This window comes from Anopheles marshallii, chromosome 2, assembly GCF_943734725.1.
Source record: "Anopheles marshallii chromosome 2, idAnoMarsDA_429_01, whole genome shotgun sequence".
Classification (NCBI taxonomy): domain Eukaryota; kingdom Metazoa; phylum Arthropoda; class Insecta; order Diptera; family Culicidae; genus Anopheles; species Anopheles marshallii.
The window spans coordinates 46,736,802-46,763,819 of record NC_071326.1 but is presented as its reverse complement, the minus strand read 5'-3'; the positions used below and the strand labels follow the sequence as shown (position 1 = coordinate 46,763,819).

At 46.3% G+C, this 27,018-nt stretch overlaps 6 protein-coding genes across 6 annotated transcripts; 3 read left to right on the top strand and 3 right to left on the bottom strand.

The window, feature by feature from the left end:
- Positions 1 to 266: 266 nt before the first annotated feature.
- On the bottom strand, positions 267 to 6,328 carry LOC128719290 (histone-lysine N-methyltransferase SETD1). The gene is made up of 3 exons (XM_053812915.1): positions 6,057 to 6,328; positions 528 to 5,988; positions 267 to 440 (listed from the first exon to the last, which is right to left on the bottom strand). The coding sequence occupies exons 1-3, from the start codon at positions 6,326 to 6,328 to the stop codon at positions 267 to 269; spliced, it is 5,907 nt and encodes a 1,968-aa protein (XP_053668890.1).
- A 1,119-nt stretch (positions 6,329 to 7,447) lies between these two features.
- LOC128719309 (cytochrome b-c1 complex subunit 6, mitochondrial) lies at positions 7,448 to 7,876 on the top strand. The gene is made up of 2 exons (XM_053812933.1): positions 7,448 to 7,546; positions 7,666 to 7,876. Exons 1-2 carry the CDS (start codon positions 7,457 to 7,459, stop codon positions 7,837 to 7,839), a joined length of 264 nt encoding a protein of 87 aa, XP_053668908.1. The 5' UTR covers positions 7,448 to 7,456; the 3' UTR covers positions 7,840 to 7,876.
- A 668-nt stretch (positions 7,877 to 8,544) lies between these two features.
- On the bottom strand, positions 8,545 to 20,463 carry LOC128718049 (rabankyrin-5). The gene is made up of 7 exons (XM_053811723.1): positions 20,460 to 20,463; positions 19,583 to 19,903; positions 19,100 to 19,515; positions 11,300 to 11,434; positions 10,994 to 11,232; positions 8,757 to 10,916; positions 8,545 to 8,680 (listed from the first exon to the last, which is right to left on the bottom strand). The coding sequence occupies exons 1-7, from the start codon at positions 20,461 to 20,463 to the stop codon at positions 8,545 to 8,547; spliced, it is 3,411 nt and encodes a 1,136-aa protein (XP_053667698.1).
- Positions 14,158 to 18,843, top strand: LOC128709727 (uncharacterized). Its single transcript, XM_053804736.1, has 3 exons — positions 14,158 to 14,230; positions 18,326 to 18,558; positions 18,628 to 18,843. The coding sequence occupies exons 1-3, from the start codon at positions 14,158 to 14,160 to the stop codon at positions 18,841 to 18,843; spliced, it is 522 nt and encodes a 173-aa protein (XP_053660711.1).
- A 669-nt stretch (positions 20,464 to 21,132) lies between the features above and the next one.
- LOC128708929 (trafficking protein particle complex subunit 10) lies at positions 21,133 to 24,762 on the bottom strand. The gene is made up of 3 exons (XM_053803910.1): positions 24,738 to 24,762; positions 21,449 to 24,649; positions 21,133 to 21,368 (listed from the first exon to the last, which is right to left on the bottom strand). The coding sequence occupies exons 1-3, from the start codon at positions 24,760 to 24,762 to the stop codon at positions 21,133 to 21,135; spliced, it is 3,462 nt and encodes a 1,153-aa protein (XP_053659885.1).
- A 496-nt stretch (positions 24,763 to 25,258) lies between these two features.
- Positions 25,259 to 26,956, top strand: LOC128718048 (zinc finger protein 624-like). Its single transcript, XM_053811722.1, has 4 exons — positions 25,259 to 26,092; positions 26,167 to 26,523; positions 26,598 to 26,656; positions 26,746 to 26,956. Exons 1-4 carry the CDS (start codon positions 25,271 to 25,273, stop codon positions 26,954 to 26,956), a joined length of 1,449 nt encoding a protein of 482 aa, XP_053667697.1. The 5' UTR covers positions 25,259 to 25,270.
- Positions 26,957 to 27,018: the final 62 nt, after the last annotated feature.

Sequence of the window (27,018 nt, the reverse complement as noted above, 5' to 3'; positions counted from 1 at the left end):
TACTGTATATAAGCATAGGTTTCCAATAGCAAGCGCAAAAAGAACAAAACTGTACGTGTTTCGTTTTGCCGAGTGAGTTGTGTATCAGAATCGCACCGACCCGGTACCTGCATGTTCAGATGAGCATTTTCGTCTAATGAAAATAGATATATACAGATAGAAGAAATGTACAAAGCGCATAATGATTTTGCCCTGGGGGCTTGTCACGCTGTGTCACGCTGTCATTCCGTTGCCCCGGTATGCGGGTATCCAAGGGATCTAAGCATTTAGTTGAGAGTACCACGGCAACCGGGTGCACCGCACAAGCATGGGATCTTTTCGTCCTCCAGCGGGAATTTGTAATCGTACGTAATTTCCTCATTGACACCGATCGGTTGCTTTGAGTAGATTACTATCTTCTTTTCCGACTCGATCGTAATCACTTTTGCGTAGCAATTTGGCTAAAGAAGTATGGGGGGAAGAAAAAGCACAAAAGCAGGGTTTAACTATTAGTTCAGTGTTAAAATACGGTCGCGTTTCACACTTACGTTGCAACTATGGTTAATAAATCGCGCCAAATTACCACACTTGGTCGCATCGATGATCGTTTCCATGTCGATCCGGAACAAGTACGAACTTCCGATACCGATCGCTTCGTATTTCGTTTCGCGTAGATCGGCCACCGATGGGCGTACCATCTGTCCGACGTACTCGATCACCATCTCGTCGGCCGCGATCGGTTCCATCGCAAACAGGCCCCAGTCGTGAATGGCCGATTTGGCAAACTTGAGCTGCTTTTTGCGGAACTTGAGCTGATTGAACTTCAACAACTCTGACTCTGTACTTGCGCCGAACGCATTCAATAACCGGCGCTGATTCGAACGAGCCTCCCGCGATATACCTTGCATCTTCGTGACCGCCTTTGCCAGTTCCAGGTTGCTCAGATGGTTCGCCGCGGCCGTACCCTTGAGGTGGTGGTACTTGTACTTTGCCTTTTCGCGCGGATCAATCTTGTAGTACCCTTCCGTCCTGGCACTGCCCGTCCGGTGTAGCTTTATGTCGGCAAGCGAGCTACCGCTGCCACCCGCTTTGTCCTTCTTGCGTCGTTTCGTTGGCGGTGGCACCAACAGTGCCGGCTCGAAACTACGATCCGTAGCACAGTGGTCAACCCAGTGCGTCGCGTTCAACCAGTAACTGCTTGCATCGTCCATCAGCAACAGCTCGTAGCTCTGCCGAATGTACCGAATATCCTCGGTGTCGATGCCACGCGTCAGGAAGTCGAACAGCAGACCCATTTCGTTGGCCAGCTCGCGCGGTCGATATTTCGGCACCGGGACAAAACGTTCCAGCTGGATGCCTTCCGCTGTCGGATCGAATTCCGTGAACGAAAGCGATTGCCTATCTGGTCGCTTACGATCAATCCTTGGTTTGGTTTGGACCGGTGGTTTCATCACAATGGTATCACTGCCACCCGGATTCCGACCAGCGATCGGAGCAACCGAAGGATCGGTGGCAATGCTGACATTACTCGTCGCATCGGAAACTAACGGCAGCGTAGCAAGATCGGTTGCAGCTGGCTGTACGCCGTCGTTACTGTGCGTATAGCCATGGTCGTGGGCAAGCACGTTTTTGGACGAAGGTGCATATTTGTTTGTCTGTGTGTTGGCCGTCGAGGAATCGGACTGTTGCTGCGGTGAGGATGAGGATGGTGACGCGGACGGAGGTAACGAGTAGCAATGATCGAGTGCGACCTGACTGGCCTGGCTGGAACCACCGTCGGATGAGGCCGGCGATGCTTTGGCCGCTCGTCGAACGTTCTCATCGCTGCCCGCCATGAAGAAGTCATCCGAACGTACCGAATCACTCGGTACAGCCGGTCCGCTCGACGATGGTAGAGTATTAGCGTGCTCCGACCCATTAAGATCTTCCTTGATAGGTCCCTTGCGGGAGGTGCCTTTGGGTGATTTACCCGCAAGCGTTCCTTTACCACCGGCCGTACCACTCTTTCTTTTCTTCGCACTGGTCGATGGCGACGCCTGCTCCCTTTTCGGATGATCTTCACGGGCTGAAGAGTCAGTATCCGCAACACCTCCACTACCACCATTACTATCACTGCTGGCAAATAGTGAACTCAGTGGATTCTTTCGCAGTTCGCTCAGGCCCGCCCCTGGTGTAGGAGGCGGTTGCGAAAGATTCGGTGTCAAAGGTTCCTCCAGACTAGACGGTTTACCGCTTGTAAACGACAACATAGTTGCTTTCTTATGATCCAGCAATGCCAACGATTTTGGAACCGGCACCAATCCTTTATCCCTTTCGGTCGCCGGCTTCCTGGCAACCTTTTCCTTAGCCATCCGCTCCAGCTCTTCCGCACACTCCTTATCAATCTGCTGTAGGCATTCCGCTTTACGACGTCTCTTTTCTTGATACTCGCGCTCCTCATCCGAATCACTGTAGATCCGATCCAGCATACCGAACGATGAAGATTTTTGGTGGTTCTGCTGATTGCTGTCGCTGTTGTCGATTGTGCCGCTACTGTTTGTGACATTTTTCGCTTTGGTTGGAGATTCACGGCCGGGCGTTCGCGGCGGCTGCTCATCATCCTCCATCAGCAACATCTCATCGCCGGAACTAGGCGATAAATCTTCGTGCAGTTCCTGCAACGAAAGCTTTGGCAGTAGCGAAGAATCGACGGGTGGTCTTTCAGCGGATGGTTTAGTTTTTTGAGCCAATGTTTTAACGCCCGGAAGCCCTCCGTACTGTGGGCTGCGACTTCGGCTGTGACTGCGCCTTCGCTCGGTGGATACTGCCGGAAGCACCTCCTTGCGCAACGGAACACGCACATCGTCCGAATCCGAATCGGAATATATTTTGCCCACCACCTTGCCACCATCCTTCAACCGTCGCGAGCCAAAACTGTTTCCGGCACGCTGTTTAATCGGATGCGTATCGACGGTGTCACTGTCGGAGTCGGAGTAGATACGATTTTCTCTGTCACGCCGTTCACGTGCCCGCTTCGCACCGTATCCGGCGGTGGCCGTCGTGTCCACGTCCGACAATGAGCCCGATTCAAGACTATCGTCCGAATCGGTCGCACTGGAGTCTTCTTCTTCGCTGCTGGAGGTAAATGATGACACGCTAGGCATTCGCTTCTCGGCCGAGCGGGAAGGACCTGCTATTTCACTGCCATCCGCTCTTGCTCTCGACCGGCCGCCGGTCTCTGTGGATGGTGAAGATTCTCCGGCATCGGCTCCTTTACCGGAGGATGATGAACCTCCGGTAGCGTTGGACGGTCCTGCTGTAGTTCCGCTCGATGTTTCTTTCTCCGAATCCGATCCTCGTACCATATCGTCCTGATCGCTCTTGCGCGAATCTTCGTCCTGGGGCACAGGGCTCGGTTGTTTGCGTATACGCCTGAAGCTGGGCATTTTGGGTATGGTGGCGCGCAATCCAAGCCCCACAAAACTGCCCCCGTTGCTGTCCAGATTGTCGTACGTTTGGCTCAGCAAATGATTAATGTCAGGCGGTTTCTCTATTTTCAACGCTGCAGTTCCAGCCCCACCAAGTACGCCGGTACCCGTTAAGCTGGACATTTCCGTTCCGTGCGACGTTCGTTTGTTGTCGCCCTTGTTTTTACGCTCCTCTTCATCCCACCACGCTTCGTACTTTTTGAACGCGGTGTTTTCAATCATTTTTTTGTTGAAATCTTTCTTTAGGATCTGCTTGAGCTCTGCCACTACACGTTCCACAACGGAATCGATTGCCACCTCATACCGGTTTCGTTTACTACCGCGCGCTCGATCCTTGAGGTTCGTTGCTCCACCAGCATCGATAAAAGCATTATGCCCATCGTCGGGTCCATGAGTACCTGGTTGCTTGCCCGATGAATAGTACATCCCGGTAGATGCTGGCATGCCGTACGTGTTAAACAGAGGTGCTCCGGGGAACCCAGTAGGATAGCCATGGTAGTAGACAGAACCGGCAGATGAGGGCTGCTGGGCAGCATAGTTGTAGTAACTGTTGGTTGGATACAGAAAGGAAAAACTACCCCCTTCGGTGGGTTCCGGCGGTGGAGGAACTTCCGGGGCAGGCTCACTGGGTAATGGAGGTGCTGCTGATTTCAAACCGAGCTTTGAATCATCCGACCCCGGCAAAGGAGGCTTCTCCGTCGCTAGCCGCTTCTTCTCATCCTGTGGCGAAACGGCAAGAATTTCGTCATCATTTGCCAGGATCTCGTCGTCGCTCGAAGAAATGTCGCTCGCTCCTTCCTCTTTTAGGCATTCGATTTTCGGTTCCCGTTTCGGAGGCTTCAGTTCATTCGATTCCTCATCGGGTGGAAGCATTGGCGGTGGAGGTTGCGCAGATTCAACGGGCGGGGGAGGGCTTGGAGGGCGACGGGTAATCGGCACATCCTCACTATCCATCGGTTCTTCCTTCAAGTGACTAGTGTCAACGATTGCGGTCTCCTGTGCAGCAACACCACTGATCTCGGGTTTGCGATCATCCTCCTCATCGTCACTTAGCTGCAAAAAGCTCCCACCAAAAGTTTTCTCTTTGAACAGCAGTGCTATCCGTGTGTCCAAATCGAGTGTGCTCCCACTGTCTTCGTCATTTGCACCTGGTACTTTTGATGTTTTAGGTTCCGGTGGTGGTGTTGGTGACGCCGTTGGAACTGGTGGCGCTGGCTTAGACCCGGTGGCCGATGGAACGGCTTCAATGTCCCACATCTCGCCATCGTCCATGATCGTTTTGCTAGCAGTACTGCCGCTGCTGCTGGTACTGTTTTTGTTACCCGGGGGCGGTGGTGGCGCAGGCGGTTTGGAAGTACTGTCCCAATTTTCCTCTGGTGGTGGCGGCGGTGGCGGAGGCGGTGGTTGCGGCGGCGCCCACTTTGCAGAAACTGAAGACGTACCGTAGCTGCTTTCAGACGCCGGGTAACCGTACATACCGTACTCTGAGTTTCCCGGGTACGAGGAAGAATAATAATCGTATCCGGCCTCATACCGACTGCCCGTGGGATAGCCGTCTCCTTCACTGTACCACGAATCACGATAGCTTTTACTTCTCTTTTTTGGATCCCACTCACGGTCACGATATTCACGATCACGCGTACGATCCCGATCTCGTTCTCGAGTTCTGTCACGATCCCGATGTCTGTCGCGTGTACGATCCCGATCACGGTCCCTATCTCGATCACGATCACGTTCGCGTTCCCGTTCACGATCCCGATCCCGATAGCGTTCACGATCACGATCCTTTTCCCGATCGCGTTCCCGATCTCGTACACGATCACTCTTGTGATGATGATGGTGATGTTTACGATCCTTATCGTCGTAGTATTTCGCATCCCGGCTGCGCCCATCGTCATCCCATTCGCCACCATATTGCGACTGGCTGCGACTGGTGCTTTTCTCCTTGCTATAGTAATTCGAATCCTGACTATTACCCGCACTGCCGGAAAAATCATCAGCATCCCAAAGTTCCGTATCTTCCCCAAGAGCAGAAACGCCCTTCTTTTCCCATGGTTCGGGCACATGGTCCGGTTCGGGCGGGGCTTTACGATAGGTCGGTCTCGAATTCATTGCCGATTTCAGCCCAAGAGGATCACACGCGGACGAGTTGGGAAGGGAATGGTGATTGGAACCAGCAGGAGGTAACGGTGGAAGAGGAGGCTGCGACTGTGCTGGTTTCTTTTCGGAGGTTTTTTCCTCCAGCAACCGTTTGCACTGCTCGCCGAATGGGTCTTTGAATACGTTCAGCACTTTGCCCATTACGGATGTACCGTTTAACTTGTCCACACACATTAGTGCAGAGCGAACCTGCTCGAACACAATACGCGCCAGGCCGAGGTGTTTGTTCGATACGGGATGATAATATATGTACAGCTCGGTAAACGTTCCGCATTTCGCCAGCATGTCCGATAGAAATGGCTTATCGATGTTGTCGTTCAGATTCGTTATGGTGATTTCAACTGCTGGTGGTTCTCCGACGTAGTGCTGATCTATTTTAAACCTATCGTAGTAATCAAAACGTTTAATATCTGTATAATTGCCATAGAATGATCGTTTCGCTCAACAAACCTCGGAACAGGAATGTCCAGTGGTTCTACACGGGACCGAATACGGGCTAGTGGGTTCCGTGGATCTCGTGGAATAACCGGCGGATGGGTAGGGTCTCCCGGCACAACACCATCGTAACGATAAATCTTTTGAGTGCCCCTGTGCAGAAATGGATCAACCAGCAGCTTGAAGTTGCGAGCTGCTTTTTGCTGTGCCATCATGTTGCCTGCAGCCGATGCACCTGGCATAGGCGGAGTATTTGCCATGGTATTATTTTCTACCGTTCCGTTCATCGCTAAAAAGAAAGTAAAACCACATTATACAACTTAAAACCCGACATCGTTGAAGGCAAAACAAATTGTTTATCGTTTTGAGCATGGAACGCGCGCATAACATTCAAGAGTAAACCACCTGCCTCCTAACCTCACAAAACTATCAGCACCTAACAAGGGACGAAGTGTCAAAACGGAAACTGTTCTGCCAGCCCAGGCCAGCTCACAGAATTACTGTTGGGTTGGCTCATTTTACCTCCCAGCTAGTTGGAATTCGTACCGCAGCTAATGTTGCCTTTGCTCGCAGTGCATTAAACCTTCAATAGTCGCAGCAGTACCGTAAATACGGATTCAAGTTTCAGCATCGTACAAACATGCTCCATATCAAAACAACCAGTTCCCAGAACTGCAATGAAACAAAACATTAGCGTATACTTTATCCTTCGCTACTTGCTTACATTTTGATCCTTGTGGGCACTTACTGAAGGCTACTCCGCCGATGGGAACGATGATTTTTTACACGAACATGAACTACAAAATCGACTTAAAGTTGGAAATATTTACAGAGTCGCTTCACGTACGTCAGGGATTCTTTTCAGCTAGCCATGCACATTGGTCGGCCACCAAGATATAGGACAGCTTGCGAAATGACATTTGTTGACATGGATAATTGTGTAATTGAAGTTGTAATTTGAAACAATGTAAAATTTAATAATAAAAACTAAATAATTGCAGCAATGCTCGATCTACAGGTATAAAATTAAATGAATGCAAGATCTCTCTTCAAAACACCCTGCTCGAATTCATGCTGCTTCCGAAAATACTGCTGGAAAAAATGGCGTAAAACGTCAGGCTGCTTCTTCTTTCGCCTCTGTCTCACTTCTTCTTGTTCCAAGTTGGACCAAAAGTCAGAAAAGAGTTTGTCAAAAGTTATATCATCGTCTGGTTGCAGCTTTCCTGTGCAATTTTTGGTAAATACAATATTTTAGCTACTAAACTAAACGAATAGCAATATGTGTCTATTGCTGCACGTTTCAAGTGCATTCTGTGCTTAATGATTAGCGTAACGTTATCAAGTAAATATGTGTTTTATTCGTCATATTCGTAGACTTGCTCGGTGATATCGAAGGCGATCGAAAGACCGACACGATGGCTGCTAGGAAATGGTTCTCATCCTTTTTCCCAACGGTAAAGGCCCAGGAAGAGGAAGATATTGTTGATCCACAGACGGTATTGCGGGTATGTGTAAAGTAGAATTCAAACCAACACCATACTTCCAATTACAGCATCTCACGGCGTATGAATGTGTCCCTATCGCTCCCTCAAACTTACACCGTGTGTGTTATTGTTCTTTGCAGGAAAAGTGCGCTCAACATGGACACAATGTTCAACTGTGGGAAAAATACCAGGCATGCAATGAACGTGTCGGTGGCCGTTCCCAAACGGCGGAGACCTGCGTCGAAGAGCTGTTCGATTACCTGCATGAATTGGATCACTGCGTTTCAAAGACCCTGTTTTCGAAGTTGAAGTGAGGCACTTACAGTAATGAAGTAAAATTTACTAGACGTGGTGTTACACGCATTTTCGGTGGCGTTATCCGTTTACGAAGTAAATTAAACGCCTTGAAATAGTGTGCAGATGAGTGCAAGGGCAGAAGCAACCAGAACATCCTACTTGTTTGTTTCGCTATCAAATGCTCTAATCTAGATATGCATCTTAAAATCGCATGCATCTACACAATGCCTCGTCGAAATGTGTATGTTGAAAAGGAGAATAGTAAATAAAATTGAGCTTTAAAAACGAATCACGTATGCGGATTGTTCTTAACGTTTTCTCTATTAAAAAGGACGGTACAGGCCACAGATAAGTTCGTTCTTTCCAAAATTAAGTAAAAATTATCAATACTGTTATCTGATACCTATGGATATTGATGTCGGGTACATCTTCATTTTCGCGTGTTACATGTGTGTATAAATAATCTTTTTCTTTATGTATAACAAAAAGATAATTTCCAAAATAACAAATATAATATAATGAAAAGCTGAGAATGCTCTCGATTCTGGATGACCACTGTAAATACACTGAAGAGAATTTTTGCACCACCAGCGCGCAGATCGCTCTCTGTGTCCTAGATCAGCTTACGTTACAGGTAGTCCGTACAATGATAACCATAGCTTATGGTGCAGCCGGGACACACATGCGTCAGAAATAATTCGCATTTGAAATGTACTTCCATTTCAAACTCCACCACTTCCAATTTGTAGCACTTCAAAGCAGACCGAACAAACACGGACCGGTTTATTAATGCCAAATTTGATGATTGGCACATCGTTGTTTGAACATCGGCTACAAAGGTTTCGTCCACAGTGACGGCTTAAAACATTCAGAAGGAAAGAAAAATGTTACCATGGAGGTCTAATTCCAATGTTCCTGTTTCACTATTGCTTACCAGTGGTGTTTCCGCATGGTGATACTAAATTTGGTGCCGCACTCCTGGCACAACTCTGACGAAGCCCAGGGGGATTCTTGCGGCAGTTCGTCCAGCAAACGATGCAACAGCTGATTGGTGGCTAGTTTAAAGTTAAATAGCGTTAATCCTTCCTTGTTTTCCGCTCCTAAGCAGGCGCCATTCTTCACCAACATGCGACACAGTTGTGCCTGACCACGCATGTACGCCAGCAGCAGGGGCGTGTTGCCTTGCAGATCGGGACTGTTGATCGGATACTTTGGCATACATTCGAAGAATAGTTCCAAGATAGCTGCGGCCGTATTATCCTTTCCACAGCGACACAGCTCATGCAGCGGATTGCAGCCTTTCATGTTAACCGCTTCCGCGTTCAGTTCTGACTCTGTAAGCAGCTCTCGCACGACCGCAATGTGACCTTCGCGGACTGCAATGTGTAGCGCATTATTACCGTCTCCGTCAACGGCATCGAAATCAGCACCGTTCTGCAGAAGCGCTGATACGGCACCCACCGTACCACGCTCGGCTGCCACATGCAATGCCGTTTTTTGCGTTGCATCACGATCGTTTAACCGAGCGCCGGCCAGGATTAGGTTTCGTATTAACATTTCCTTCTCGGATGCGGCCGCTAGATGAAGCGGCGGTGTCTGATTAACATCGTGCACGCGCGAATTTACATCGACCTGAATCGATAGCAGAAACAATACGGATTCAAGATCATCTCGCATGATCGCCAGATGCAGAAAATTGCGTCCCCGTTGATCGATCTGTTCCGCCGCGTTCGGCAACCGCTCAAGAATGTTCTGAGCCGCCTTATTGTTCCGCACTTGTAGCGCTGCAGCGAATGGAGTGTTGCCGGTTTTATCGCGAATCTTCAGATCGATACCCGGATGGCACAACAGAATGCCAATTATCTCTTCGTGCTGGTTTTCTATTGCAATGTGCAATGGGGTCTTAAGATCACAATCCACCGCATTCACGTTAGCGCCATGACCAATTAGCGTATGCAACACATTACGAAGACCCCATTGGCAACATAGATGCAGTGGGGATGCTTTATCCTTTGCCTCATCACCACCCTGTCCCTGAGGACCCGGTTGCCGAGGTGAATCAAGATCACACCCACTTTTGATCAGGAACATGGCCGCCTGCTCCTTGTTCTCGTCGATCGCTCGATGCAGCAGGGTTTGCAAACATCCGTCCGGTCCGGGTCCCCAACAGTCCGTATCGACACCGTGCCGCACCAACACCGAAGCAATTTCGAACTGTTCCGACTCCAGCGCACTCCAGAGCGGACAGTCACCCTTGTTATCCGGTGCGCTAAGCGATACTCCACGGGAGCAGAGCGCATCGACAACGTCCACCAAACGACAGTGGATGGCGAGCTGTAGAGGCGATTCCTGATCTGCTGTGAGTGCGTTCATGTCTGCACCCTGGCTGAGCAGAAAAACGGCCGTCTTTGAATCTTCCTTCAAAATTGCCTGATGAAGCAACGTCATATCCTGACCGTTGCGTGCATTTACATCTGCTCCACCCTTGATTAACAGTGGTACCAGCTCGTTGTATCCAAGGCTCAATGCTAAGCTTAACGGTGAATCGCCGAATGCATTTTTTAGGTTGAAATCTACCGTGCCCGGCGGGTTTGTTTCTTTATATTCGATAAACGCTTCCACCACATTGGTATAGTTCTCCTCGACGGCATAGTGCAGGGCCGTTTTCAGCTCCGTCACGCCGGACTGTACGTTGGGCGGTGCACCCTTCTCCAACAGGGCACGGGCAAGGTTTGCCAAACCCTGCGATGCAGCCACGTGTAGCACAGTCAATCCGGACCGATTGATATGACTAAGGTTGCAGTGTTCGGTAAGAAAGACGGCAGCATCCTCCAGCTGCTGTTTCGCTAGGATGTGCAACAAACTGTCGCCCGTCTCTGGATGGATGACACTGGAACGAGCACCACGTTCCAGCAGCCGGCGAGCCAATTCGTATGGTGGCCCATCAGTGTGGGGTGGCATCAGTGCCAGCTGTAAGGCACATTTTTCATCCTTCGTTCGCACATTCGTATCCACGCACGAGCCATCGGTTTCGGTCAACAATTCGTCTAGCATTTCCACGTGCTGGGACATTATAGCAACGTGGAGCGGTGTGCTAAAATGTGTGAGAAGAAAAGGAAAGTTGTCAAAAATCAAATCCGCACAAATGTTTGATCGTCAAAGATCGCTTACTAGCCCTTGCTATTTTGCATGTTCGGATCGGCTTGCTGCTTCAACAGCTGTCGGCCGATGCTGAGCATTTCGCGATGTGTTTCCGTGTCCGTGCTTCGCTCCGAGTATGTGCAAACCAGATGTAACGCCGTATCGGACGTGTCTCTCGTGACCAGATCTACGTTGCAGCTTTTTTCCAACAGAAATTGTGCCGTAAAACTATCCCCACGTTTAATCGCATCGATAAGCAGTGTATTTCCCTAATCAACACATTAGAGTACGGTGCATTTCATTATATTGCAGAATGATGTAGGCACTTTACCTTACCTCAGTTGTATAGGCGTTAATATCAGCTCCACCAGTTTCGAGCAGTGTCTGTGCGATTGCTGTACTGCGACCCATGAGTGCCAACCCTAACGGTAGCTGACCCTGCGGTGATAGGCTGTTTACAATTTCCTGTAGCTGTATATAAAAACCATGATCAAAACAAAGTTGTATTAGTTTTAATCAATGTTAATTTAGAGTTGAGTCGAGTTTACATTTGCTACTTAAGTATCATGTCCAATGGATACGAATTAATTTCTACTCCATTTAACACAATTTTTTAATTCGGTGTTTCTATTTAAAGATAAACTTATTTGATATGCGACTGTATTAACATTTTTATGCTATGACACACATTTCCACACATTCAGTTATATTTCCCAATTCCCAATTCCAAACCAAATGTTAACAATACGACGCTTGGGTTCAATTGCACAGGAACGCACAATCGTTGGAAAGCGTGCGTGCGTTACGCTTTCACGTGTGTGCTTTAAATGTGTCACCCCCTTTGTGGGCTCATGAAAGCTGTCCATCAAACAAACAACTGTACACATGTTATGCTAAATATCTATTAAATGCACAAACAATTCCAAACAGTTATTGAAACTTTTCACTCAGTGTCAGGTGTATTCGGCAACGGCGAAATGTTTCACAAACTAACACCAAATCGTCTGTAATTGTTTGTCGTTTAATTAACAAGTATGTCTTCGCAGCGTGTTGTTTGTTACAAACAATTTCAACGATCGAAACCAGAACGTGATCAATTAACGATAATTAACACGCAAAGCTTCTCACCAAATGCGGAAACGACGTTCAGGAACTCTTATCGTCAACAGCTCAAACCCGTTTCCGATGGCAAAACTTTTCCAAATCCAAACATGCAAGTTTTCTTCTTTTGTTATCCTCAAACGGAATTTACATATGATCACTACACTATATTTAAAATGGCCAACAGCGGTTTTTGAATAATTCATTTTTACCAGTCCGTTGACTAGGGTCAAGGATAGGAACGATATCTCGAAGGACAACGGCATCTTCGCTTCTCCGAAATGCGTCCGGTGTGTCGGCAGTGACGACAGCCGTTGGAAGGAGCCATGCGAGAAGATTCAAAACATAATTACCCCACCCATGTTGAGCTTCCGTGCCGGGCAAGAGCTGAGAGTGCAATGCACCAGCGCTGAGGGCACCAGTCGTAGCTTCTAAGCACGGGAAAGCCGACATCGAAATGAAAGCCCATTCATTCGCCACCCCATCCAGCCGCCCGTACTGCTCCCATTCGGAGTCAGAGAGTTTTTTATGCGCTCGTTACACCGCTATCGCTGCTTGTTTTGTTCGATCGGCCTTTCGCTACATTTTTGCCTTTTGGTTGTTCCACCGTACACGCCAGAGCGTGGCGTTCTCTCGTGTCTTGCTCTCCGTCTGGTCGCCGTCGACGCCTAGTGCCGGGTAGCAGCACCGACCCGATAGAGCCAAGCGCGAATATATGCGTACATTCGGTCACGGTTCTCTTGCACCGAGTAGCAGCATACGAGAGGAGATGATTCCGACTCAGTTGATGGTTGACTTTCACGTCGGTTGGATCGCCGCAGCATCGGGACGAAGCACGACGGTGACGTTTTTAAACGGTTGCCGATTTCGAAAAGAAAAAAAAAACCGGAACTGTGCCTAGTGTCTTTCAGTTGGTATCGGGACGGTACACCCTAACGCCGTCTATCTCATTTGAAATACTCAGTGACCGAAAGTCAGTCGCGGAAATTGTTAGCCAGCCAGCATAAAAATCCCGTTACTGCGATCGATCGTGTTTAGGGGTGATAGTGGTCGATTAGTCATACTTTTTCTCGTCCGTGCTGAGCAACACCGTCTCTGGAAGCTCAGTTCTATAATTAAAGAAACCAACAAAAAAAAAGAAAGGAAATCGCACCAATTCGACGGCCGCACGTCACTGTGCGGTTGTTATTTGTTTTTATTACCCCTGGTCACACCAGCCACAACGCTGCGCGACATCGACATCGGGTGCTGTGCCGACCGTGACCTTGTTTGGGTTGAACTGTTTTCCTCCGAATTCCTTGTGCCGGATCCCAGAAATGGTATAAAGGAACGGTTGGGTGTGTTTCGATCACGCGCGCGTATATAACATTGCTGGCGGCGGTATTTAAATGGTTGATATGGTTTAAAAAGGTGCACCAATCACTGAACCATCCCATCCATGACCTTTCGTCAGTATTAGTGGATCGGAACACGTAAAATTTTCTACAGCGGATGTAGTTTAGAAAAGTGTGGCGAATATGCAACACGATCTATGTGCGACGAACGAACTGGGTGCATGAAGAAATTCCACATGCGGTTCTTCTAATTTTAAACCGTCCGTTCGGTGCACTTTGCAAAAGATCAGACACGCGGATTCATTCTTGGATATACAGCATGGAGCATTGTTTTACCGGATAACGGCGTCTACAGCAAAACCCATAGACCGGTGAATCTAACGGGAATACGTTACATATTGCGGCTTTAGCAACGGGTCGCTGCGCATCTTCGTGAGGAAAAAAAAAACAGTAAGCGTCAACAATAACCATCCGCCAAGATTTCTCCTAATGCTCTCCGCGCCGATTTGTTGAATTTTCGTGTGCCATTTTCTTCGCTGGTTGCTTTCAAAATACTTTGAAATATCCAGACAGAAAAACAGCACGATTCTGCGTTACGTGACGATAGCAGAAAAGGTTTACGGCAAGATCGTGCCTTAACATCGGTTGCTATTGCAGGGTGGTCGAGACTTCTAAGGCGTTGAACGCGTTTCCGGACGGAAGTAAGGGCACACTAAGGCAGGTCACACCACTGATAGCAACACATTGTCCGTGTTCCAAATGGACAGGTTTAGCAGACAGAGCGGCAGCCGACCGGTGGTATTCGTAGCGTTACTTCTATTGCTTATTGCAGGTAATTATAGCTTTGCTCGTCGGTCTTCGAATCCGTTGATCTTGTTGCGTCAAATTTCGCAGTGTCAGTGCAGACACGCACAGCAAACGGTACTATTTGCAGTTAACAATAACTTACAAATCGTTGCTCGTTGCAATTGTTTGAATCTATAAAGTTATAAAGTTGAAAAGTTAGCAATTAATCAATGGTTTTTGTGTGATTCAAAGTGAATATTGAAAATCCCACCCTGGACATAGTAGAGCAAACAGCAATGTTTTCAAACGTACGACATGATCACAGCTTCCTTGCCCCAAACACCCTGGAGTAATGAAAAATGATGGCAACGAACAACACAAAAACACAATAACCAATGAGGCCAGTGAAAAGATGGTATGCAAATTAACTCCTCCTCATCTTTCCCATATTACGCCGCGATGCTGAGGGGATGCTGGGTTCAGTTGGTTGACCGGTTGTTTTGTGCCGAGTTTCTATGTGTGGCACTGTAAGGTTGTGCCGCTGGCATGTTAGGCATGTTTATCATTAATGTAATGTTTGTGAAGAAGGATGAAAGTGATCCCACAAAACGCATCCCCCCGCGTGTTTCTCTTTAACCTTTCATTGGTGTTGAGGGGGCATGTATAGTATTTGATTTTGGGCGATCGAATATAATGTTGCTCATTCAATATATGTAAAACAATATGCAGCAGATGTAGAAAGAGCGTGATAGAATAAACAACATTAGTGGTACAGTACCAAAACAAGAAATAGTTTGATGACTCATCAATGGGAAGTTGCTGAAGTACTAAAATCAAATTTAGGGGGATTGTTTATAAACAATATTTATGCCAAAGAAAGTTAAATCTTGACTTAGATTACAGAATCACTATTCAGACTTCATTATTCAATCGTAAGAAACGAACGCTTATTATACTTCAAACGAAACTTAATTTACTTATTAAGATGAAGTGAATCATGAAACTGTGCCTCGAAATACTATAAGTAATAACGCTATCTCAAGACTTCTCCGGGAACAATGTTATGTGAACAACAGTGGGTGTTTTTATTCCTATATGTCAACCCTCGGTTTCCCATGAATCAGCGCCTAGCACTTTACTGGTCGGCGGCATAAATTCACGCAAGACATGTCACGAAAAAGGAAGCTATCCTCAGTTGAACCCGTGGGAAGACATATTTATTCATAAAAAAACACATATAGAAATATTATTCAACCTTGATTAGTGTCTCAACTTTCGTCGAGAATCGATCAAATTGATTTTTTTTCCAGCGAGTTATTATATCATCAGTTAGTCAAAATTACAGAAAATGATATTGAAACTTCTGAATGTCGAAACAAACTACTTGACAATTATTAACTTTGGCCTTGCAATTCCTCTAGAACTACAGCCCTGATTTCCGTACTTTTACTGTCGCACAGAAACATCCATGGAGATGCTGGGCGGCGATAAAGTGGAAGGTTGAACTACTGTGAGCGAACGGTTTGCAACCGCGTAAGCATGTGTGAACCGAGTCACCGAATGCACTGAAACGAGTTCACAGCCTAGAAGCAGCACGGGTTAAAACAGGTTTCCGTCAGCAGAAGTGTACGAATACTTTCGAACCAGGAAGCCATCACCCAAGATCGGCAGGCAAAATCGGTTCCTTTGCGGTGCAAAAGTGAAGCAACTAAAAGGGATCACTGTGTCACAGTTTGGGGGCTACCATGAGGTGGACATTTTGATTCGATATTCATCTACTAAAAAACCTGGGGCAGACTGGCCAATCGTTGCTAACATCGGTGTTAAAACAACCTCCTTTTGGACAATCAATGTCCGATCCCGCAGCGAAATGCATCTCTCTTCCATTTGGCACGCTTCAACTGGGACAATTAGGGAATTGGGTCATAACCTGTTTGTGTGCGGCATTGTGCCCCGCGCTAGGGTGAACGAGCGGTGTCGCGGCACTTTGTGTGGCGATGGTTTGTGACCCGGTCCCTATTACAATGTTTAATCAGGCGCCATGGCTACGGTAAGCCGGCGGCCAGTGATTGTGTTGGGACTCAGTGGTTGAACTCAGACCCTTCCTTACCCTACACACGTGCGTACAGTGAAAGAACGGAAACGCCATCTCACTATCACAGTGCCCCATGCACGTTCCATTTCGAGCGGCAAATGTGTATATGGCTGCGTGTTACGATTATTTTTCTTCAACAATCCCTTTTTCGGGGGCAGGTTGGAACCGAATAAGATAACCTTCTGGAAACATAAGCCGTAACATTGATAGCAACTGGCATGGCATGCTGCTTGACGATGTTCGTGACGCTTGCCTCAAAGTCACACTTATTCGATCGCGTAGTGAATTTATTTGATCATTTCTAGACAGCGATCTATCCATAACACGAAAAGGTTGCAACACGTACGCTTTAAAGCAACACGAAGCGCTTAAAATAGAAGCTTGCCGAATAGCGAGATCGGGTACAACGACGACCTAGATCAACACGTGTGAAGTTTGCGTTTGGTTGTTTTGAATTAAATGTAAAAACGGTAACGGCGCACATTAGTTTGTATGAAAAGCAAAAATCTGTGTTTAAAAATAATGAATTTTAATGACAAATTTCCCTCATTTGTAAGCAGTGCAAGTATATTTAAGCACTTAAACGGACAAGGTTTAAACATCGACACTGTAATTGTTGTAATATATTTTGGTGATTCAGTATCGACAAAATAATGGTTCCCCCAAAAGCCACATTATTGCCAATATTATGGCCATCATAAGTTCGATTCCGAATCATTAGCCACCCGATAGATTACGTGGCTCGGTCCAAATGGGCGTACATACTGGCTGCTCACATACTGGTGCTTTATCAGGCTGCTTTAAATGCAGCAGCTCTACACAGCCGTACCACGACATGTGTACAAGCATCGGAGGTTAACAGTGAAGTGCTTTGTGTCGCCTGTCTGACTATGTAACGTGCTTTATCCTCAATTCTACTCCAACGGAGACTTTCAATCGTCTTCGCCTGAGAAAGTGCACATGAACATCGTGCTACATGCAACAACGCTTGGTGGGGCAAGTCGTTCAAAACCGTGGCTTCTGGTGCGACCGGAAGTGGTAGGAAACGTTTACCAGAGCATTACAGTAACGAGAGAAGTGGTTTTATACGCCCGAGAGAGCGTGTAGAACTTTAGTACGGACAAAGCATCTCTCACGATACCGATATCGATGCACCGGAACCGAATAAGTACGAAGATGCCAAATAGAATGTGTGCGTCAGAATTTTAACGTCCTATCATTCATCCATGAATGAATCAACCCGCTAAAGTGCTGGATGGGAAAAGTGGGCATCTTGGTGTGGAAGGAAACACTTGAGCTCAACTAAACGAAACAAAGTGCTGGGTGCGTGCTCCGGGCGGAAATGTTGATATTATCGTATTGTACACGTACCACGTTTCTGGGCCCTTGCATTTCTTCGTACAAACGAAGCACATGTCAGCTGTAGCGATTCCAGAACTACAGTTGGAGACAGGGGAGGAATGGAAACTGCAATCGTCATTCATTGAATTCATACTCTAATGCACCCTCACACAGCACAACTTCTTTTGGGATTGTTTGGGATTGGGTTAAAGTGCTTTTCTGCATCTTCTGTAACTTCATGCATGAACACGCACGTGGCCAGCTAAGAATTACTTGTGGAGATCCATGAAAACGGGGGTTTGTCTCTCGATTGATGACGCTTATAGTTAAATACTTTTTAATCACGTACTGAGAGCTTCATAGACATATTTGGATTGCAACCAAATTTCGTTGGTTCAGAACTCGTACTAGGAACATGCACGATTGATACGATAGTCGTTGAAATAATCAAAGAGAAGGATGTTTGAAGTAGCGATCCACTTTAAAACTGATAAGATGGACGGTTTCAAAAGAAGCTCGACGAGCGATTTGTAAAAAAAATAATGTAATCTTAAAGCCAATGAATCCTTACGAAATAATAATTTCAATTTTTTTAAACAATAACGCATTTAAAAAAATGATAATTTTTCTAAAACGTCCATAATTAAATTGCGCACGAAAACGAAATAAATTTCCGTTTTGTCTTTTTCTTCTATTCGTCCACAGAAGTGGAAAATGTGATGGGAATTAAGTGTTACCACTGCACTGTGGCACCACCGAGTCGTCATCAAAATAACACCAAAACGCAGCTATGTTCCAAATTCGACGAATCCAGCTACTATGAAGTGGACTGCCCTTGGTCAACCATGTGCATGAAGCGTATTTTTAAGCTGAAACTATTGAAGGGCGAACAAGAGACGGTGAGCCGTGGTTGTGCCCAGCAGAAAAACACGGAACAGGTAAGTAAATTTGAACTGTAGTAAATTTTGCTCCGTTTTAATAATAAATATTTTTTTCATTTTCGATAGGTTTATAAATCCGGTTCCTGGACGCCGCAGCACAATATCGAGGAACCGTACACGGAGGGTTGCCAAACGATAGACGATTCAATGTACTGTTTTTGCCGGGGGTCTCTCTGCAATTCGGCCACGAAAGTATCAGATAGAGCCAACTATCACACGGACGCGATGGCCGTTATATTTGTGTTTAATGTGATGAAATACATTCGCAACATAGAGCACTAAGCACTGAACGAACGGAAAAGGGAGACATAACAATAACTATATACAGTAAGTGATCGACAGGTTTCAACATCTGATCATAATGTGATACTGAAGTGCTGTCCCACGTGGCAATGCTTCAAAAACTATGCCTTGACTCTAAGTGCGGCAAAAATAAAACGATTTGTTGTATTGTTATACGAGTTTTGCTAATACGGACTAATGTGTATACAGGTAATAGGAATGGAAGGAATAAAAACAAAACGCGTGATGCACTTACCGAACCGTTGTTCTCCACTAAACACAAAAATACGACATCTTCTCGAAGTAACCGGACGGCAGCATGGAGTGGATGTTTTGTTTTGCTTTTAAGCATTTTATACAGCAGCGCACCGGACATATGTTCGAAGTCTTGGGGCGTTAGATCATCCCAATGCGTCGATATGAGACCGGAACAGTATTCTAACAGGTTCGCCGCACCCACTTCCTCCGCCACGCAGTAGAACCGTACGCAGGAACGTACCGAGACGGATGATACGAGCGCACGTTCACAAAGTCCCATCAGACCGGGCAGCTTGAAACGATGGGACGTTTTGAGCAGCTCTAGTGCAAGTGAATCGTGCTGGAGATCTACGACATCTGTGTAAATCCAGCGTAGCAGTGCATATCCTACATCCGCATCCATATCGGACCAATCTGGAACGGAATGATTGGGGAAAAGATTAGTACAAACATCAACTATAAATGATGTAAGCAATTATACCTAATTCACTCTTGTCCATTAGATTTTCTTCTCGCCATTCTTCACTGCGAGCATTTAGCACAAACTTATGGGCGGGCATCGTTTTTTCCTTGAGTTTGACTGTAATATCAGAATAGGTCGTTCTTCCATAAAGGGTGGCCACCGTCATGACCAGTCGCGATATGAAGCTGCTAAACTCGCCGGACAGATCATGATCTTCATTTGCCGCTGCCGCTTGACTATATTTGCGCTCTAGTTCGGCGTAGCTCTTCTGCAGCTTCGTATACTCCTCTTTCAGCAATTTCAGATGTTTCTCCAATTTCACCGTGTCGCTATTGCCAGCTGCCATAGAATGGAATCGTGAGAAATGAACAGATTAATGTTTTATGTATTGTTTTGTTTCAAAATGTATCAAATCATAACGGCAAGATTTGCGTACAAAGTTGTAGTTGTACTGTCTTCCGCTAGCAGCGCTGCTTGGTTTGTTTATTCTTGATAACACTACATCAGATCATTGGTGCTAATTTGGAAGCAGAGAAACGCCCTTTCTGCATTCCAAGCACCATTCCTCCCATACCCTTCAGCTACATGTACAAATTGTGCGGAGCTTGTGTTATGCTCATTGATTGCGATTTACTACTTTTTCTATGCCACATCCTCAACTGGGAGGATGCTTCACTTCTCCGGTACTCTTCCGCGAGATTCTCTCTTTACGCCACCATCGTGCACTTGTCCAACAAACCGCATTCATCACTTCCGGTAATAGACTTGTAATTTTTTGCTGCTCTTCACCTGTGTGACACCTGTTAGGTCTCGCAATGGCAACTCGGCAGGAAGGAATCTTCTGTAGAGAAACCCACCCACGTACGGGAATCACTTCCTGTACACATTCACCTACCCATCGTATCGGCGTTTTGGAACACAGCACGAAAGCTTCGGATTCACCTTGCAAGAGCACGTTATGCGAGTGGGTTAATGCCGAGGAAGTGAAATAAAGATGCCAATACAATTATGTACAGAAGGGCGCCGAGTTTACTACAATAACATGACTACGTTTTTTAGGCACACACTTGTTTGAAGCGGATGAGAAAACACAAATTCGCTGGCAGGTTTTCGGCTTTCTATCAACAGAGCAGAATGACAGCTTCTTTCAATCAATGGATGACAGATGCGGCTTTTCAATCTGGACGTTATATTTCCTGATGTGAACAAATGGAAAGAAGCCATTAATATAATCGATACTGAAATACGATTGTAATTATAATTATGTAATTCGATTCAGGTTCTAAACTATCCTAGCATCGCTCATTTGCTTCTGGTTCGATAAATAACACTGGATTCCTTTATTCAAACAATGTGATAACATGTTTAGCTCACTTCGTGAAAGATACATTATAGTTTATCGAAACATTTAGGGAGAGGAAGAATAAATCAACCAAAGCTGCTACACAATGTAACAGAATAAATAGGCAAATCTTGAATAAATGAGGATGTTTGGAATGAGTCATGTAGAAGCTTTTACGCCCGAAGGGCGTCTATTATAAAGCCCGGACTTCACCAATCGCGCTTCGCTACTGGGGCTGGTCGGTGTTGGTGCTGGCAAGGACATGGATTTGCATGCTTTTGGTCGAGTTGTAGATCTGCCCGGGCGGAAACGGTTGCAAACGAGAGTGGGTATCATTTTTGGATTTGTTCGCCGAAATGTACTTCGACAGGCGAATGTTGGGCAGTGGCAAAAAACCGGCCGTTAACGGGAGCACATCCAAAGTAATGCTGTGACTTTCAACTTCTTCCATGGATATAACTCCTGTGAGAAATGCGAGAGTACAGGGATTTGTGTTAAGAAATCGTATGCTTCTTACGAACAAAAGAGAACCTTATGCTTACCTGCCGTTCGACCAACGACTGCCCACATGTTTTGATCCGTTAGAACTTCGTACATCAGATCTGAATATGGATTGTCATGTACTTTCGAGATGCGCAGATTGAGGTGACATACGGAGTTCACACGGCATAATTCCTGCGGTTCTACCTTTGCGCAGATAGTGAACAGCGTAGTGTAGTCCATCACGTCGAACGTAACGCTGTACGGAAGGTAGTTTCGGCTTTCGTCTGGTACAGTGGCATCGGCAAATCGCATTCGGAAGTCGACGTTTACAATCGGTAGTTCGGTTTCCGCCTTCAGTGCCTCTACCTGAAACTCGTACAGATACGAAATCGACAGCGCTTTGCTCATTACCGTTTCCTGCTGCTCGGGTGGATTAATGTCGATGATAGTCACTCCTTCGGCCGCACATGTCATACGTGCATCGCGCAGTACGAGCCGATAGTCGCTGACACCTTTTAGGACGACTTGCAGAAATTTGCGATCACCGGACGAATGCAACCGGCAGGATGCTATGAGTGCCGGCATGAAGTGAAGCGGAATCGTAATTTCGTTTCGACTCCACGGAACTTGAAGAGATACCTTTTGTTCGATTGCTCGTTCCTCCCGCTTGCCGGGAAGATCGCAGATCGCTTCTAGAGCAATGTTTCGCTTTTCGAACGGAGCAAAATCGGTCAACTGTACAACCAGTTCTTTTTCGAATGGTTGGCGTGTTTCACCCGCTCCTATGCCGACGGATTCCGTTAGTCTCATTTTCAGATTCTTCGAACAGCGTATGGTCGCCGTGGCATCCTTTGGAAAACGGAAACTGCCAGCCGAAATGACTAATTCTACCGGCTGCTCCACACCGGCGACAAGGTTCACAAAATTCATTGTGGCCACGGATGCCTTCGTAATAGTTTCAAAGCTATCAATCGTGCACGGCAGCGCCTCGGATAGAAACTCTACCGTGTCTACTTGTATCGACAGTTGACGGAAACTCCAGGTTCCTACGCGTGTAGCTTTCGTTTGAAGAGTCACCGTGTTACGACCCGGTTGCAAAACGAGCCCTGATTCGCTGCAGACACAGTTGGTGAAATCGGACCGCTGTGTTGGCGATATCTTGCGCCGTGTGCTACTGCTTCGACGCACCGGTTGCTTTGCGCGATTGTCACATGCCACCGATGATCCCGCCAATGTATTGTCCTGCTTATGATCGAGATGCAGTTTTATGGGTAATTTTGTACCAACTTCTCTCAACGCGCTTGTTGCCGGTATTGTTGTCGGTTCAAGTGATTGCTTTGCGTTCATCTCGAACGATAGCAACACCTGTTCAACTATGAGCTCGCGCGGAAAGTTGCTTTCCAAGTCAAGTGTAACAAGTATGAAATCATCCTGAACGATCGATGTGCTATCTAGGCGCACGTTTACCACCAGGAAATGATCCTCCAGTGTGCTGATCACACTGAGTGCGTTTATATCCATATTGCGCACGGATTGTAACGTTTTGAGGGATTTCATAAATTCGTCAAAGTAGAATGTTCTTACTAGTAGCTCCAAATCCTGACAGCACGCGATAGTGCTGCATGTTTTTGTGTAGTTCACATTGTCCTCCATCTTTCGGTAGCATGAAGCCAGGTCGAGAAGCGTCTGGCTTGCAAGATAGTGCCAATTTTCCGATTTCAGTTCGCGCAAAACATCGGTAAAGAAGTTTACCGCCTTCTGTGGTTCGTTGAGCGTGATATAAAAATTGCCGAGATCCAGTCCCACCAATCTGGCTGATCGTAAGCGTGAAACATGCTTGTACGTGCTGATAGCCAATTCACTAAGCTCGAGGTAAAGCTTTGTAAATGCCTGATTAGAACCGAGTGCTTCCTTTAGCGTATCTGTGGCAGATTTTTTCGGTTTTCTAGCTGGTGAGTGGGCGGATTTAGCGTTTGTGCGATCGCTTATTTCCGGCTCGAGATTTCGTAACCCTCCGCTGCTTCCCATCTCTGGCACACTGTCTCCCATTCCCGCCGACAAGTGCACTACGGTGTGCAGTTGTTCCGAAGTGGGAACAAATCCGGGCAGTAATCCGCACTGTTTGCCAAGCATGTACAGTTTCTCTTTTGCCAAGTTCCAAATCGGAGCGGAAAACTGTGAGCATTTGTAAATATCTTTCGATTCCTGTACTTTATCGCACAGATTTAACACCTCGAGTGCGCAAATAAATTCCCAGCACGCCAGAGCACCTTGTGGGGTATCAAGTTTCAAGGCATCGATTTCACGCAGCGTGGAAAATAGAAAAGGAAGCAATCGTTCGGCTATTTCCCACGGCTTACCGGCGGCATCCAGCAGCATGCACTGCCGTTCAAACAGGTAGCTGCGAAACTCCAGTAGCGTTACATTGCAGGAGATGATTTTTTCACGCGTCTCCGTCATTTTGGCTGGATTAAGCGATATGCCGTGGAACGCGTAGAGCGGTTGGTCGAAGATGTGAAGCCATTTCTGTTTCTCTCCAAAAACGGAATTCAGAATAAATTGCGAGAACATTGCATCTAGCTCATCGTACTGTACCAATGCTTCCGGGTACTGACCGAGCATTTCCAGCACAAAGGCCAGCTGTTCTTGCAGTACAAAATAGTCGATGAAACTCCAGTTCTCCTGTATACGATTTTCCCTGTTCGTACGAATGAGTTCTTCGTACTTGACGATGGTTCTGTTGTAGCCCGTCAGCATGAGGTGCCGAATGCGCTGCAGCAAGCAACGGAACGATTCTGTGGCTTTCATTTCAAACTTGGCCGGATTTAAGATGGACAAACATCGGTCCCCATTCTTGGAGGCAAAGTCGAGTCGTATCTTATCTAGCACCGTTGTGCGGGGTAGGATGTTTTTGGATTTCTTCATATCCAACGTTTCGACCAAGAGAATCATCCAATCGGTTACGTTATAGTTGTTTAGCACCTTGAGCCATTGGTCGATTTCCTCCTTTACCGACGCCCGGTATGCTTCGATGTCGCTACATTCCGTCACGTATATATGCAGTACTGGATGATCCACGATGTTCCATTTGCCATCCTTGTACTTTTCGAGCACGTTCTGATCGAACGGCTTGAAGGTTGCCTCGACGCGAACGTTCTTCACCGGACGTCCATACGATCGTTTCCATTCCGCTGTGTCCGATGGTAAAGCGGCCACAATGTGCGGTTCGAGTGTTTTAAAAACCCGAACATCGCCGGAATCTGTTGTCGGATGAGAAAGGGTAGAAACCCGTGAGATTTTTTTTTCCTGTTTACGTGGGCAACCCCAAACCAGCACAGCCCAACTTACACGTCAGAATTGGTTTACAGTTCATGTTGTATCGAAAAATGAGCTTTGGGAAGTATGCTAGAGAGAAATGATGTCGTTCTCGTTTTAGATTCGATATTTTCAGCACCTAATCTTCAGAAACATTTTGAAATGAACACCAAACGTGCGGGCTACGACGATTGCACTTTCCGTCCAACAGGAATGTAAATAAACGATTGCACCAAAGCGAATTGACAGTGGGGTGGATCGACTCGCTCGCTGTTCTACCAAATTACGCTGACACATGCTTACGAAGAACAGGATGTAATGCACAATTTAAAATACAGTTTAATTCATTCATTTATTTAACGGGCAGTGTGCTCCACCATATCGTTGGATAACCACAATACAGTTTATAAAACAGAATCTTTTTCATGATGATGTGCTTTCGCCCCATGTGTCCACGGCTTCAACACGAAACGTCAAACAAATTTTACGAAACGTCAAGACGGAGCAAAGTTCAATGAAATCGTACTGCATACAAACAAACAAGTTGGAAAAACAAGCGACGCGCGATGAGTTCGTCTACAGGGAAAGAAATTTGTGGAATTTGCGGGATGAAAAGGCTCATCATGCATCGCAACCTAATGAAGGTGAAGACGAAGTTTTCAAGCACCACGGTATTTCATTTGCTGGAACGTTTTTCTGAGCGGAAGCTTTCGCATCGAACCACCAACTTAGTAGAGTCCGGTGCTTGTAGCGATTGCTATGCCAAGCTGAACGATTACGATGCCGCTCACACGAAAGCACTAATCATACAGCAAGAGCTGACGGATCTGCTGCAAAACGGCAGCTTGCGTATATTTGAAGACGTGCAGGAACTGCGTGAGGAATGTGTGGACGAAGACAAGCACGAGAACAAGGCTAATGAAATCAAATGGGTTCCACATCTGGAGCATCCTGGAGAGGTTCGTGTGGTTGACGACAAAAAACCAACATTCTCCATAGCTGGTTTGTCCACTATTCGCGTTTCTATGAAATGCAATGTATGCGAAGAACTATTTAACAACATACACGATATGAAACTACATTCCCATGATGAAGCTAACTGTGAAGAGCAGCTGGATATGCTGGGAAGGGAATCCGCTGTTCGATCACCGACGCTGGTCATTGAGACGGTTAAGTCGGAACGTGCATCACCGGTTAATTTTGATGATGATGCTGATGATTACATGGATTATACTATCAGTATAGTGAAAGAGGAAGTAGATGAAGAAGAAGAACGTGTGGAATATTACTCGAATGCGGAGGACGACTCGGAAGCAAGTGTGAAAAAGGCTGTACAATTTAAATGTTTTATCTGTGAAGCCAAGTTTGAAAGTAAACATAATCTTAGGGTAAGAAACAATGTGTATTATTCTCTGTAAAATCTAAAAAAAATGCTAATGTCTTCACGATTACATACTTCCAGGTACACTTCAAAACGAACCATCCGAGCAGTAGTACGGAAGGAAACATATGCAAAGTGTGCGGCATTTCCACCAAAACCCGGGCGGCACTTGCAAGCCACTATGGAAAGCACGTTCGGGAAACACAATTAACGTGCGAGCTGTGCAACAAAAAGTTCACCCAAAGATCATCTCTGCAGCGCCACATGGCGATCCACAAGGGAGAGAAGTCGTATCAGTGCGATTTGTGCGGAAAACAGTACCTTCACTATTCGTCGTTCTATATGCATCAACTGGCGCACAAGAACGTACGTAACAAGGAGTGCAACATCTGCGGATTTTTGCTACGATCAAATTCTCATTTGAAGCGCCACATGCGGGTAAGCCTAATCTTGTTTTGCTTGTTGTTAGGCAACATATCGTAACTAATCCAGTGCTATTTGTTCCCGTTTAGACGCACTCCGGTGAAAAGCCATTTGCTTGTCCAGTATGTGGTCAAAAGTTTTCACAAAGGTAGGTTATAGTCAAAATACATCTGTCGGTTATACTTGAATTTTTATTGATTTCATCGTATCAATCATCGAACTTTTATTGAACGCTAGGTACAACATGGTGCAACATCAAAAAACACACAAAGGCATTAAATGGCGATCCGATAAAACGTTTAACTGTACCTCTTGCGATTACATTAGCAGTCGGAGCATGCTAATGAAAAGGCATATGTTGAAACACCACGGCAAAGACATGAACACGTCAGAATGTTCTAAATCGACGGACGGAATGAAACAAGAGGACGGAATTGCAACCACTTAATTTGAGATAAATAAGCAACGGAGTAGTGACAGAGGAACAGCGGGTGTTTATGAACATGACAC

Bases quoted from the DNA above. Each gene is read 5' to 3' on its own strand.
- LOC128708929 (XM_053803910.1), bottom strand. From the start codon at position 24,762: ATGAACTGTAAACCAATTCTGACGT. The intron at 24,650-24,737 runs GTAAGTTGGGCT...ATCCGACAACAG, and splicing joins CTGTAAACCAATTCTGACGT to ATTCCGGCGATGTTCGGGTT. The intron at 21,369-21,448 runs GTAAGCATAAGG...CATTTCTCACAG, and splicing joins AGTCGTTGGTCGAACGGCAG to GAGTTATATCCATGGAAGAA.
- LOC128709727 (XM_053804736.1), top strand. From the start codon at position 14,158: ATGGACAGGTTTAGCAGACAGAGCGGCAGCCGACCGGTGGTATTCGTA. The intron at 14,231-18,325 runs GTAATTATAGCT...ATTCGTCCACAG, and splicing joins ACTTCTATTGCTTATTGCAG to AAGTGGAAAATGTGATGGGA. The intron at 18,559-18,627 runs GTAAGTAAATTT...CATTTTCGATAG, and splicing joins AGCAGAAAAACACGGAACAG to GTTTATAAATCCGGTTCCTG.
- LOC128718049 (XM_053811723.1), bottom strand. The intron at 19,516-19,582 runs GTATAATTGCTT...ATTCCGTTCCAG, and splicing joins AATGGACAAGAGTGAATTAG to ATTGGTCCGATATGGATGCG. The intron at 11,233-11,299 runs GTAAGGTAAAGT...TGTGTTGATTAG, and splicing joins TTAACGCCTATACAACTGAG to GGAAATACACTGCTTATCGA.
- LOC128719309 (XM_053812933.1), top strand. From the start codon at position 7,457: ATGGCTGCTAGGAAATGGTTCTCATCCTTTTTCCCAACGGTAAAGGCC. The intron at 7,547-7,665 runs GTATGTGTAAAG...TGTTCTTTGCAG, and splicing joins ATCCACAGACGGTATTGCGG to GAAAAGTGCGCTCAACATGG.
- LOC128718048 (XM_053811722.1), top strand. From the start codon at position 25,271: ATGAGTTCGTCTACAGGGAAAGAAATTTGTGGAATTTGCGGGATGAAA. The intron at 26,093-26,166 runs GTAAGAAACAAT...ACATACTTCCAG, and splicing joins AAAGTAAACATAATCTTAGG to GTACACTTCAAAACGAACCA. The intron at 26,524-26,597 runs GTAAGCCTAATC...GTTCCCGTTTAG, and splicing joins ATTTGAAGCGCCACATGCGG to ACGCACTCCGGTGAAAAGCC.
- LOC128719290 (XM_053812915.1), bottom strand. From the start codon at position 6,328: ATGAACGGAACGGTAGAAAATAATACCATGGCAAATACTCCGCCTATG. The intron at 5,989-6,056 runs GTTTGTTGAGCG...TTACTACGATAG, and splicing joins CTGGACATTCCTGTTCCGAG to GTTTAAAATAGATCAGCACT. The intron at 441-527 runs GTAAGTGTGAAA...ATACTTCTTTAG, and splicing joins TTATTAACCATAGTTGCAAC to CCAAATTGCTACGCAAAAGT.